General features: G+C 35.6%; 1 protein-coding gene across 3 annotated transcripts in view; it reads left to right on the forward strand.

The window, feature by feature from the left end:
* Positions 1 to 14,464, forward strand: part of TMEM117 (transmembrane protein 117) — a 492,479-nt gene that overhangs the window by 235,895 nt on the left and 242,120 nt on the right. For 2 of the 3 annotated variants that reach the window (XM_078449928.2, XM_078449929.2), the window contains exon 4: positions 11,959 to 12,058. The exons of the other annotated variant lie outside the window; for it this stretch is intronic. In XM_078449928.2, coding sequence (XP_078306054.1) covers positions 11,959 to 12,058 — 100 coding nt within the window. The remainder of the gene's footprint in view (positions 1 to 11,958; positions 12,059 to 14,464) is intronic. 3 annotated transcript variants of the gene reach the window in all.

The raw sequence follows: 14,464 nt of genomic DNA on the forward strand, positions 1-14,464 counted from the left end.
CAGAGATGGCTGTGGGTGAAAGGTGTGTGCTCTCTTTTGCATCCTCATAGAATCGCACACCTGGAAATCTGCTACCCCAAGTCACTCATATCATTGGCAAACTCAATTCCAGAGCCCCCCTCCCAAACTCCTGTGAAACTCTCTCCAGCTCTCTATTCTACACTAAGTGATGTCTGCTTCATCTGATCTTTTTGTTACCTTCTCTTGACACTGTAGCAAGCCTATAAAAATCTTTGATATGTCAGAAGGGCAGCCTCCACTCTCTCTAACCTGCACTTTATCTGTCTTTGTCTTTTGTCAACACTTTTTATTTCAAAATCAGGTTCCTTTTAGACCAGCAAGCTAAGATATGTAACCTTTTTATCTAGCTTTTTATCTATTAAACACACAGATACTCCATTTATTGTCACTTGTTTGACACTCTCTTAGTGTGCCCCATATCTCATAAAAAGGAGACACATTCTAACACACTGGTTTTATCTAGAGCATGCATGCCTAGTTTTTAACTGGGGAGGGGAAGGCTGTTCAGAACTTTAGCACACTTGTGAATTCTGTGCATGTGAATAGTACATTAAGATTTAAACAGAAGTCCCCCTATTGTCTTAGGCAGTGGGGTAAAGAGTGGGCACAATGCATTTATCCTTGTTCTTATTAGGAGTCATTTGAAAATGAACATCAGTTTATCAACCACACTGGTGACTCTTCTCTTTCAGCCAGTTTAACGGCATCCCTTTCTAAAAGGATTTATAAGATTGTCATATTGTTACAATCAAACTAAATATTCAAAAGCACAGTGTTAGGCTCTAACGTTTTTTTCTTGGCAAATGGTTGCAAGTCTTTTCATTGCAATGAGTGGAAGGTCTGTCAAGCTAGCTTAGGAACAAAGATGGGAGGCAGTGATGATTAGAAATTAACAGAGGGTGTCTCATGGAATCTAAAGTACAGGAAGTAGGTCTCCAGAAGACCATGGAATTAGACCCTCTCCTGTGTTCTTCTGTCTTTTGTCTTTCCTCATTTGCAGGACTCAGCCTGCTGCCTGTATTCTTGGTCTCTTTCAATCCCCCTTCTCTCTTGCTACAGACTCCAGTTACACAGTGCACAGAGCAGAATGTGGACACCAATAATCATGCCATTTTTTTTCATCTGACCTCATGAATAAAGATTTCTTTCTTCTTATTTACCCTTAGGGCCCTGATTGGGGAAGGGTAGTTGTAGGACAGAAGAAATTATTAGGCAAGAATACTGGAAGATAATGTAGGAAGTGACCACTTAGCTCTGGGTTGCTATTTCCTTTCCCTTGGAAAAATGTGAGTTTCTAAGTATCAGGCCCATGGTCTAGCATATAGTGAGGCATCAGTAATTATTTGTTTAATGAATAAATGAAAAGAAATAAGGCAGATGCTTATCTCACGTAAATTCACATGCGGTGAGAAGGGTTCTTGGTTGAGAAAATGGCCCCCTCCCCCTTCCCATAATTGGAGTCTAAAATATCTTCAACAAGAATAGGGCATAAATGATTGGGAAATAGTGTTGGGTAGTCAGGGGAAGAGGATGAGAGGTAATTGAACTCATAGCCAAAAGAAGATGGAGGAGGAGGAGAAGGAGGAGAAGGGAAGGTGGGGAAGGAGAGGAGAGGGAAAAGAATAATTATCATACTATCACAAAGCAATTATGCTTTGAATTTGAAAATTTTGTGGGCAGGAGAAGGACAGTCTCATTTTTCATGTTTCTTTATTTTATTATATACAGTGGAAAAATTATAGTTTCTGCCAAAAGTTAATTATTGTATTTATGTCTCGGTGTTTCCATTCCATTATTTCTTATCTATTTTGACCTTTTAACAGCCTGAACACTTACCTTGACTGAAAAACACCCATTAAAATTGAACTTGCTTTTTGTTCTACTTTGAGCAGCATCAGAATCTTAGCAGAATTTATAAGTTATTTTATGCCTCTCTAATTAGTTTGGAAGGAAGCATCATTATGTAGGATAAATTAATTAATGCCACTCTGGTTCCGCCTGCAATTCACTTTACAATTCAGATATATTTTATCTGAATAGTTATAAGCACACTGAAATGTTATTTAACATTAAAACATGATCAAGTTTAATATGAAATTAATTTTAAGTAATTTGTGGCTCTCTGGATTCCTTTGGGGATTTACTGGGGCTCTCTTAGCAAAAAGTTCAGGATTTAAAGTTTTTATTCTTTCTATTGTTTTTCCAGTGACTTTAGAAAAGATACATGAAGTGTCTTGGCTGTTTAATTCATTAGAAGTAGAAGATAGGCCCATTTTGGGCATCCAATTAGATTGCCCACTTCTGGAATGTTTGTGAAGGGGAGGGAAAAAGGGACCTAAGACAGAAACTTGGGGTATAACCACAACAATTCTGTAACCTTAAAATTAGTTTTGAGACTATTATTTTATAACCTTGTAAACTCCTAAATTTTGACTTCAAAGAACAAATGACATGTAGCTCGGCAGTATCCATTTGAAGGTGAGTGGAATAAATTTGCTTTCTTTTTCCACATGAATAATAGAAATGTATTTTACTATATAGCTCTTGTATGATTTGTGCCAGCAAATCAGTGCACAACGTTTCATTTTGATACCTAGTCTCATTTAAAAGGATTCTTTTATTTATTTACCTATCATTTTTTGCCATATATCTGTTTACTTTTATTGAGCTATAATTGATGTACAACACTATATTAGTTTTAGGTGTACAAAATAATGATTTGATATTTATATATATTGTGAAATGATCACCACAATAAGCTTTGTTAACATCCGTCACCATACATAGTTACAGGTTTTTTTCTTGGTGATGAGAATTTTTAAGATCTACACTCCTAGCAACTTTCAAATATCCAATGCAATGTCATTAACTATAGTTACCATACTGTAAAATATATCCCTGTGGCTTTATGATTATTATTTAAAAAAATTTTAATTTTAGTATACTTAACATACAGTGTTGCTTCAGGTATATAATACAGTGGTTTGAGAATTCTGTATGTTTCTCAGTGCTTACCATGATAAGTGTACTCTTTATTTTTTCAAATTTTTATTTCAATTCTAGTTAGTTAACATATAGCGTGTACTACTGGTTTTGGAAATAGAATTTAGTGATTTATCACTTACATGTAACACCCTGTGCTGAACACAAGTGCCCTCCTTAATACCTATCACCCATTTAGCCTATGTCCTGCCACCCACCTCCAGCAACCCTCAATTTGTTCTCTATAGTTAAGAGTCTCTTATTGTTTGCTTCCCTTTTTTTCCCTTTCTCATATGTTCATCTGTTTCGTTTCTTAAATTCCACATATGAGTGAATCATATGGTATTTGTCTTTCTCTGACGGACTTGTTTCACTTAGCATAATACACTCTAGCTCCATCCCTGTCATTGTAAATGGCAAGACTTCTTTCTCTTTGATGGCCGAGTGACATTCTGTTGTATAAATATACCACCTCTTATTTATCTATTCAGTAGTTGATGGACCTTTGGGCTCTTTCCATAATACGATTATTGTTGATAATACTACCATAGGCATCGGGGTGCATGTGCCCCTTTGCAATACTTTTGTTTCCTTTGGGTAAATACCTAGTGGTTAAATTGCTGGGTCATAGGGTAGCTCTATTTTTAACTTTTTGAAGAACCTCCATACTGTTTTCCACAGTGGCTATATCAGTCTGTATTTCCACCAACAGTGCAAGAGGGTTCCCCTTTCTCCACATCCTCACCGATATCTGTTGTTTCCTGTGGTGTTAATGTTACCATTCTGATAGGTGTAAGGTAGTATCTTGTTGTGGTTTTGATTTGTATTTTCCTGATGATGAATGTTGTTGAGCATCTTTTCATATGTCTGTTAGCCATCTGGATGTCTTCTCTGGAAAAATGTCTATTTATGTTTTCTGCCCATTTCTTAACTGGATTATTTGTTTTTTGGGTGCTGAGTTTGATAAGTTCTTTATAGATTTTGCATACCAACCCTTTATCAGATATGTCATTTGAAAATATCTTCTTCCATTCTGTAGGCTGCCTTTTAGTTTTGCTGATTGTTTCCTTCTCTGTGCAGAAGATTTTTATCTTGATAAAGTCCCAATAATTTATTTTTTATTTGATTCCTTTGCCTCCAGAGACATATCTAGTAAGAAGTTGCTGTAGCCAAGTTGCCACAGAGGTTGCTGCCTGTATTTTGCTCCAGGATTTTGATAGTTTCCTGTCTCACATTTAGGTCTTTCATGTATTTTGAATTTATTTTATGTGTATGGTGTAAGAAAGCGGTTGAGTTTCATTCTGCTTCATGTCACCGTTCAGTTTCTCAACACCATTTGTTGAAGAGACTTTTTCCCATTGGATATTCTTTCCTTCTTTGTCAAAGATGAGTTGACCATATAGCTGTGGGTCCATTTCTGGGTTTTCTATTCTGTTCCATTGATCTATATATCTGTTTCTGTGCCAGTACCATACTGTCTTGATTATTATATAGCTTTGTAATACAGCTTGAAGTCTGGAATTGTGATGCTTCCAGCTTTGTTTTTCCTTTTCAGGATTATTTTGGCTATTTGGGGTCTTTTGTGGTTCCATTTAAACTAGGATTGTTTGTTCGAGCTCTGTGAAAAATGCTGGTGGAATTTTGATAGGGTTTGCATTAAATGTGTAGATTGCTATGGGTGAACATTTTAACAACATTTGTTCTTCCAATTCACGAGCATGGAATGTTTTTCCATTTCTTTGTGTCTTCTTCAATTTATTTCATAAGTGTTCTATAGTTTTCAAAGTACAAATCTTTTGCCTTTTGGTTAGGGTTATTCTTAGGTATCTAATGACTTTTGGTCAATTGTAAATGAGATTAATTCCTTGATTTCTCTTGCTGCTGCTTCATTTTTGGTGCATAGACATGCAACAGATTTCTGTGCATTGATTTTATATCCTGTGACTTTCCTGAATACGGGTAAGTGTATTCTTAGTCCCCTTCAACTATTTTGTGTCTCCTCCCTACCTGCTTCCCTACTGGTGACCATCAGTTTGTTCTCTGTATTTATTTATTTATTAAAATTTTGTTTAATGTTTATTTTTGAGAGAGAGAAGGGGTGAGGGAGGGAGGAAGGGAGAGAGATAGTGCGAGTGGGGGAGGGGCAGAGAGAGAGGGAGACAGAATCTGAAGCAGGCTCCAGGCTCTGAGCTGTTAGCACAGAGCTCGACATAGGGCTCGAACCTACAAACCATGAGATCATGACCTGAGCCAAAGTCAGACACTTAACCAACTGAACCACCCAGGTGTCCCTCTTCTCTATATTTAAAAGTCTGGTTTTTGGTTTCTCTCTTTTTTTCTTTTTTCATTTATTTTTTAAATTCTACATATAAGTGAAATCATATGGTATTTGTGTTTCTCTGATTTATTTCACTTGGCATTATACTCTCTAGATCCATCAATGTTACAAATGGCAAGATCTCATTCTTTTTTATGGCTGAGTAATATTCCACATCCTCTTTATCCATTCATCTCTTGATAGACACTTGGGCTGCTTTCATAATTTGGCTACTGTAAATAATGTTGCAGTAAACATAGGAGTACATATATTTTTTGAATTAGTGGTTTCATATTCTTTGGATAAATACCCAGTAGTGGAATTACTAGATCATATGGTAGTTCTATTTTTAATTTAAAAAGATTCTTTTAAATAATAAGATTCTGTAGCTATCGTGCAGAGATTTTATTATATTTTTTTTCTTTATTACCCAACTAAATTACATTCAAATTAAATAATTTACAACATGTAATTGCAGAAAGTCAAAGATGTGTTCTTCATTTTGATTTGATTATATTTTTACTTCCAACATGTTATTCTAGAAGGGAAATATAAATGATACAATGATATTCTGTTCTTTGTTAGAATATCATAATTATGTGGCCTACTCATCTTTGATGTTTCTTTTTAGTTTATCTATTATTGTAGATTCTTTTTTTAATCTTTTATCTGTTTATCCTCTTCCTAGTTTGACTCTGGTGTTAGATGATCTAAGTAATTTTACATTAATCAATGGACCACTTAGTTCATTTAAATATTTATTACACCCTGAATCATAGTATAAACTGGGCAAAAAAATTCACCTGCTTGGGGAAATTAAACATGTTCTTTGATGAGCTAAGTCTTGTGGAAAAGAGTGACAGTGTGAGAAAATCAATAAAATACTTTAGGAGAATTATTTAAGAGAAATATATTCCAAGTGTTATGTTTAATACCAGGGAAGGGACAGCTTTCAGGGGTAATGGTGGGGGACTTAAGTGGCTAGGCTGAGTTAGTAATCTCAGACCAGAAGAAAGGGAATGGCATTCCAGACAAAGAGAGCATTGCACACAAAGATACTAAGGTGCATTATGGAATAGTGGGGTTTTTGGTGAGGTTGATTTTATGGTGAGGTGGAGGGCATAATAAAAGGAGATTGTGAGATGAAAGGAGAGGAGTCCAAATGAAAGGAAAGCTTGGCAGAGAGTGGACAGTATTCTTATCCATGCTTTACTCTTTGACAGTGGGAACCACTATATTATTTTAGAAAGTGGGAGCCCGTAGGCTAGAGGTCTGCTATGTTTTACACTCCTATTATGAAATTGTTGTGTTAGAAGCTTTACCTTCCTATTTCAGAAATGAAATAATCTTAATCCTCAAGAAACCCCTGTGAGGAATAGTTATTTTTTATCCCAACTCTACAGATAAGGGGTTGAGTTGATCATTAGTCCCAGATTATAGAGTGGGAGGTGGTTTGCAAACCTAGGACTTTCTTGTTCTAAGATACCTTCTCCTGTGGTATTATGCATTACTTCCCCAGAAGTCATTGTAGTGATAATAGTGAGTCTAATATAAGAGGAAGACAGTCACAGGGAAGAAGGAAGCTATTGCTTTAATTCAGATTAGAGGGGTTTATGAACAGGATTGAGACATTGGTAGGTAGTAGTGATGACAGAAAAAGAGCATAGATTTGTGAGCCTTTCAGAAGTAACCTTAGTGATTAATCAAATGTTAGGAATAAAAGAGGGGAGGAATTGCTGACATACTAAGGTTTCTGTATCTAATACAGATGAATTTCACTGAATGGGCTGAAACAAAGCAAGGGATGAAAGGAATAGTTGGTGTATGGTGAATGTATTCACATTCAGGGTTGAGTTTGTTCAATGAAAACTCCATCTGTAGTCTTTTTATATACGTCTTCCTTATAAAAATTAGAGGGGATATATGGCTGAAGTTGGGAAATTTGAGGTGGTATTTTATCTGTAAGAACTCTTAGGCCTAGAGGCACATTTAATCATTCCAGGCTACTCCTAACAATTATCTGTAGGATTTTGACTTTCCAATGGATCTTGCTTTGTAGGTTTATACCCTAGTTCCTGCCTGAGAGGTTTATACACGTGTACTGAGCTCCATCAAAGCCTTTCAATAAGCAAGAACTAGGAATTTCAAGCAAAAATGCTGAAATGTGGTTATTTGGATAATAGACTGGATTGAAGACTGTTAATCATTTCATTACAAACACAAAAGGATTGACAGAAGGTTAAATCGTAATAAATCTAGGTTTAACTCCCGGTGCTTTATAGTGACAAATTTTCTCCCCAACGTTGTAAGAATACTTAGAATTTTCACTTTAGTTTCATTATGTTTAATGCAGGACTGTACTCATGTAACTCAACTCCTTATCTATGATTTACTTGTGTATGAAGCCCCCAATCTTGTTTATGTTGCCCAAACATGGCTGGGAGAGACAGCTGTGACATTATGAATCCAGCTGGCCACAGATGGATCTTCAGTGAAGCATGAATCCATATTGGTTTGGTGATCTATGTTTACTGCCTCCTGTTAAACTTTCAGAAACTCAACTCCTAAATCACCTGGCATTGACTATATTCATGTACATATAAGTAATAGACTGAAGTGAACTGGAACTTTTGTTGGTAGTGATCAAGACTCTCCCCTATAAGATCAATTTACTAGATTATAGTTTTATTGACTATTTAGAGCCTGATTCGTTTATGCCCATTTAGTACATAGTTTTCACTAGGTACAATAGTCTTGATAGCTTTTCAGGCTATTATGATAATTATGAACATTTCTAAGGTCCTGTATATTGCTGTTAACACCCACCTGTTATGGATTTGACAGTTAGGCTTGAGATCTCAAGAAAAAATAAAAACTGAAGTTATAGCCTGTAAAGAAATTCATTTAGAATTTTTAAAGAAATGATATTTTAAAGATATTATTGATATTTACCTGGAAGGCTGGTAAACTGCAAGATTTTCTAGATCTATGCACAGTGGAAATAATTAGCTAAAGTATAAAACAAAACAAACAAAAGATGTAGGAATAGTTGAAATAATTAGCTACAACTCCAAGCAAAACTAAAAATGTTAATGGTGCCTCCTAGCAAATAGAATTTTATTCTGAATCACTCCCTAAAACATTAGGTATGAAGCTTCACAGCTTCACTTTATTAGAGTTCAATGTGATATTCAAACTGGCTAACATTGCTTATATAAATATAAGCACACTCTGTCCTTTGCAACCAGTACAGGAAATATTACTGTTATAGGGTATGCAGATCAATGAACTAGTAGTTGCAAATTTTTATGTCAGGCAGCAAATTTGTAATTCTTCTGTATATTTCTCTAAAGCAGCAAAAGCCAGAATACCTACTACCTACTACCTTTTATATAGCATATATATATATATAGTAGTTATTTCATAAGTTGTGCTATCTCATCTTCATTGTTACCATAGTATTCAGTACTCACCACATGCCCACAGTTCAAATATCGCTTTACTGCTGTTTCTAGGGTTTCACATACATAGATCTACCCATGCCATGTAGAAACATGAATAACTTGATTCGCTTCATTAATTCATAAACTAAACAAATGTTCACTGATCACTTATTATATGCAGGCAGTGCTCTAAGTGCTGGGGAATAAAGGTGAAAAGAATAGCCAAAATAACTCCCTGTTGTTATTAAGTCTTAGACATGGCTTTTCTCTTGATTTTTGGTGGTATGGCCCTGTTTCTTGATATCTTAGTAACATTTCAATGTCTGATGGATGTTCTATATAAAAACACGTAGAGGATCTAGATGATATTTTATTCTTCTAGAAAATGTTCACTCTTTCCTCTGTTGGATGGGTAGAATAGAAGCTCATCACCTTAATCCAGTCATGAAATGGAGTGGGGAAGGACTGATTCAGTTTTATCAAGGACCCATCCATCTCTGGTTTTCTCTAGCCTTCCATTGCTCTGTGTGTTCTCTTGGTCCTTTCCTTCTGGCAGGATCTGAAGTACAATAGTCTCCTTAACGTGGTAAAATTGCCAAAGCTCTGCTGTGCTTCTCACAGACTTTCTGCTTCGTCTCTTAGCCTCCCCCCGAACATAATTCATAATTTGACAAATGTCTTGAAAGTAAAGCCAGCTGTGTATCATACTTCCTTCTGGACCCCTTTAAGATGAGGATCGTGGCTCCTTAAGTTTCTAATGTTGTCTCTCCAACTCAGAGACTGCCAATATTTTATTTAGATTTTTTGTAGTTCTTGGCTGGATCATTGATCTCTTGCAAGCTTACCTATCTCATCCCTAATTTTACTTATTTATTTATTTTTTAAGTGTTTATTTATTTTTGAGAGAGAGAGAGAGAGAGAGAGAGAGAGAGACTGACTGACTGACTGACTGACTGACTCTGCCAGTAGGGGCAGGGCAGAGAGACAGGGAGACAGAGATTCTGAAGCAGGCTATGATGCAGAGCCCAATAAGAGGCTCAAACTCATGAACTGTGAGATCGTGACCTGAGTTGAAGTCGGACACTTAACCGATTGAGCCACCCAGGTGCCCTCATTTCATCCCTATTTTTAGATACTGAAATAAGAGACTGTCTTCTCTTATACATACCTATATTACCACAAAGGATGTACCCCAAAATTTCCATCCTAGCTCAATGTATTCTAGAACTCACTGGCAAAGTAACAGATAGGGATGTGGCATTCAACACATCCTTTGAAATGTCACTGAAAGAGCTGGACAGTTATCAGAGCTAATACTCTAAAGTACACTGAGTTCACTGCCCAAGAACTGTTCAGTAATAGTGATACTGAGGGGAGTAAGACCAAGGTGTCCAAGTTAACTTGGGGGCTTTCATGCATAGGCTGTTTAGTTTGGTGAACTTGGTGGGAATCCAAGACTCATCGTCACTCTGGGGGGCTGCAGCCTCTGCATGCTGCCCTTGACTTCTGTTATGAATTATCCTCAAAGGATGTAAGTCTTGATCTTCATGTCTTTTAAAATACTGGGGAAAAGAATAGATATTCTTTGTGTTTTTTATATCTCACTAACCCTTATAGGAAGAAGATACAGCATAGTGGTTAAGTGCCTGCATTTGGGAGACAATCATTTAGATTCAAACCTTGTCTATTTACTAGATGCTTGACCTTGAGAAAGTTGCAAAAACTCTCTGAAGCCTCAATTCCATATGTGTGAAACAGGAATCATAATACATTTCATTGCGCTGACTTGGAAGGTATTGGAGACACTGTATTTAAAGTGCAAATAGTGATCTCTGGAATATTGTAAGCAAGCAGTTTATGATAGCTATGATTTCTTTGGCCATTATGGAAATCCATGGAATAGAGACCCAGAATTCTGAGGTGAGATCTTAAGATTTTTATAAAGATCTTCTAAGGTAGGTGAATGAAGCATGTGGGAAAAAGTTGTTTTAAGAGTTCATAAGTTTATTTTTGTTGTTAAGTAAAACCATTTAAATATTTGTTTATATTATGTATAAAAAAACTATCTGAAATAACTCCAGAAAAAAAAAAACTAAATTGGAGATGATTTACCTCTCAATGACTTCAAAAATGTATTTCTTTATAGTTTCACTAAATAACAAACATATCATTTTCTACTGTATCTTATTTTAAAGTTCATTTAAGAAGAATCAAGGTTAACTAATACTCTTATGTTTAAGAAAGGGAACAAAATTTAATGTAAAAAAAAAATCTGAGCGAAAAAAAACCTTAGACTTAAAAAGAGAGAGAGAGAGAGAGGGAGAGAGGGAAATTTGATTCCTAATTACCATTCATCAGTTATGTGGTATTGATTGGGTGAGTTAAGTGATCGCCCTGTGTCCCAGTTTTCCTGGAGAAATTGTACCATAGGAAAATAATACTTAGATTTTCTTGAAATCAAATAAGAAGAAAGAAATGAAATTACATGCAGTAAGTATAGTCTTGTTACTTGTGTTTAATGATCAGTCATGCCTTTGAATCTCTCTTTGGGCTGTAAGAACATGAATTAGTGTTATAGGAAGTGGACAAGAAATTGTGACACAAAAAGAGGTGAAATAAAATCTTCTGGTTATTGTTATTTATTTAAGTAATAATTTAAACCACATATATTTGAATCAAATTTTACGTTACTTCATTGCATTAAAATTTTTCTTAAATGTACCTTTTTTTGACTATTGTTCAGGTATGATATTCTATGTAAAGCCTAGTCCCAGTATGTCTTCAATAGTTCTGACTTGACAGAACTGAAAAAAAAGTGAGCTTTTCTCTTCCCTTTCAAGTTACTCTAACTCAGGAATTGTTTCCCCTCTCTTCATACCTGAGTGAGCATGAAATGATGCCTTTGCCGAGTATCTCTGTTTGATTTTCCAAAAGCTGTTGTCAGTCTTACAGCTTGAAAATGAAATGCACGTGGTAATTGGTATAGCCACAGCCAGCCTTCAAATCTAATTGGAACTGACCCAGACACCCCCAGAGCTCTTCTGAGCCTTTCAGATCTGTAAGCATATGTGATGAGACAAAAGTGGGAGATCTTGTTGAAAGGGAGGGAAGTCCCTTTGCGTGTTGCTGAACCAGAATTCTTTGACGATGTAGCTCTCTCAGTCTGGACAATGTCTTGTGTGTTTGTTTCCACAGAGCATATATCATTACAGACTATATGGGCATCCGAAATGAAAGTTTCATGAAATTAGCTGCAGTAGGGACCTGGATGGGGGACTTTGTCACAGCTTGGATGGTAAGAAATTTTAACTTCACCCATTTCAAACATTAAATGGAAGACATGTTCATAATGTTGGATAAACACCACTTTTGATGGATTTAGAGCAAGAGTTACTTCTCTTTTGAGTGAAACAAATTCATGAATACAGAAAATTTAGATATTATATGTAGTATTTGTTTACTTCAGGGGGAAAATTAATGCAACTATAATATTAATGATGGCTGTCCACCAGGAAATATTTATTTATAACATACATACATATCTATCTATATGTATGGGCATACAAACATATACACATTCATAAAATTAATAGAATTTTTTTTATTTCCTATTGCACATGTCAAATTGTGCCTGTCAAAAAGGATTGTTTTTTTTTTTGACATGTGCAGTTTTCATGTGAATGTTGTCTGGCTTGTCTCAGAAGAAGTATTCTTAATGACTATTTTTATTTAAAATTTTCTTCATAGCACGTATTTATAATTGTATTAATATTATTTTACTTTTATTTAATGTTTTTATATGAATATAGTTGACACCTAATTTACATTAGTTTCAGTTGTACAATGTACTGAATCAACATCTCTGTATGTTATGCTATGCTCATCACAAGGGTAGCTAGGGCTTTTAAAATAGTTTTCTACATTTGTTTTCTTCATTGAACATACTAACTTAATGGTGCATTATTCGTATTTTTTATTATAAGCCTGCAACAAATAGACAAACCATATTTCATGCTGAGTTCCTCTGTCAAGAGAGTAACTTCTGTCTTTTTTTTTTTTTTTTTTTTTTTTTTTGCTTTTTGTTTTCATTAAATTTTTTTTCAAGTATAATTTATATATGGTATTACATTAGTTTCAGGTGGCTGATATAATGATTCTACAATTTTTACATTTCTCAGTGCTCAGCAAGATAAGTGTATACTATTGGGGCACCCGGGTGGCTTTGTTGATTAAGTGTCTGATTTCGGCTCAGGTCATGATCTCACGGTTGGTGAGTTCGAGCCCCACGTCGGGCTGTGTGCTGACAGTTCAGAACCTGGGGCCTGCTTCGGATTCTGTATCTCTCTGTCCCTCCCCTCCCCTGCTTGCTTGCTCTCTCTCTCTGTCTCTCAAAAATATATATTAAACAAATGCTTAAATAAAAAAGATAAATGTACTCTTAATCTCCCTTGTCTATTTCACCCATTCCCCACCCACCTCCCCTCTAGCAATCACCAGTTTGTTCTCTGTATTTAAGAATCTGGTGGGTTTTTTTGCCTCTTTTGTTTGTTTATTTGTTTTGTTTCAAGTTTTTATTTAAATTCCAATTATTTAACATATAGTGAGTGTAACATTAGGTTAAGGAGTAGAATTTAGTGATTCATCACTTATATGTAACACCCAGTGCTCATCACAACAAGGACCCTCCATAAATACCCATCACTGATTTATCCCATCCCCCTGCCCACTCTCCCTCCGGCAACCCTCAGTTTGTTCTCTGTATTTAAGAGTCTGGTTGTTTGTTTGTCTCTTTTTATTTGTTTGTTTTGTTTCTTAAATTCCACATATGAGTGAAATCAGGTGATATTTCTCTTTCTCTGTCTTATTTTGCTTAGTATTATACCCTCTAGGTCCATCCATGTTTTTGCAAATCACAAGATTTCACTCTTTTTTTATGGCTGAGTAATAGTCCATTGTGTGTGTGTGCGTGTGTGTGTGTGTGTGTGTGTGTGTGTAGGTGTGTGTGTATTACATCTTCTTCACTCCCCAAAAACAAAAACACTAGTTGGAAAAGACATATGCACCTCTTTGTTTATTGCAGCATTATTGACATAGCCAAGATATGGAAGTAACCCAAGTGTCCATTGATAAATGAATAACTTCTGTTTTTAACCATTGGATTAATTAAATATAGTATGTAGCTCAAAGGCTCTAGGTCCTATAAGTTTATAAAAGAATCTCAGAGTACAAAGAGCATAACTCTCATAAAAATGGAACGTATTAACCTTTGTTGACGCCTTTCAAAGTAATTAGCTTTATTCTTCCATTCACTTGAAAATGAGAGGACCAACCAAAGGAAAGGATGCCCTGCCATGTCACATGTAGGGACATGCCCCTACAAATGTGTTCCAAAGGTTGTCACAATAGTTACTGCCCTTTCTATGGATAGCTTTGTGTCTTACCTAGAGCAGGTGTTTTCAGGAGACAGGAAGCAGTTAACATCTTAACTGCTACTACTGTGATCATCTTGCAAGAGTAGTAAGTAACTACCAAAAGGTTTGTATAGCCTAGTTTTTGAGCCTCCTATCACTGTGTTCAATTTTAGAATGTTAACAGAACAAGTTACCAAATGTATCCCGTTCCATTAACTTTAAGATCTAGATTTGAAAAGTGATCTATTTTATTTGTAGTCACTAGATGTGACAATTAGAACAAATCAGAC

Source organism: Panthera onca, chromosome B4 (genome assembly GCF_046562875.1).
Source record: "Panthera onca isolate mPanOnc1 chromosome B4, mPanOnc1 haplotype 2, whole genome shotgun sequence".
NCBI classification, from domain to species: domain Eukaryota; kingdom Metazoa; phylum Chordata; class Mammalia; order Carnivora; family Felidae; genus Panthera; species Panthera onca.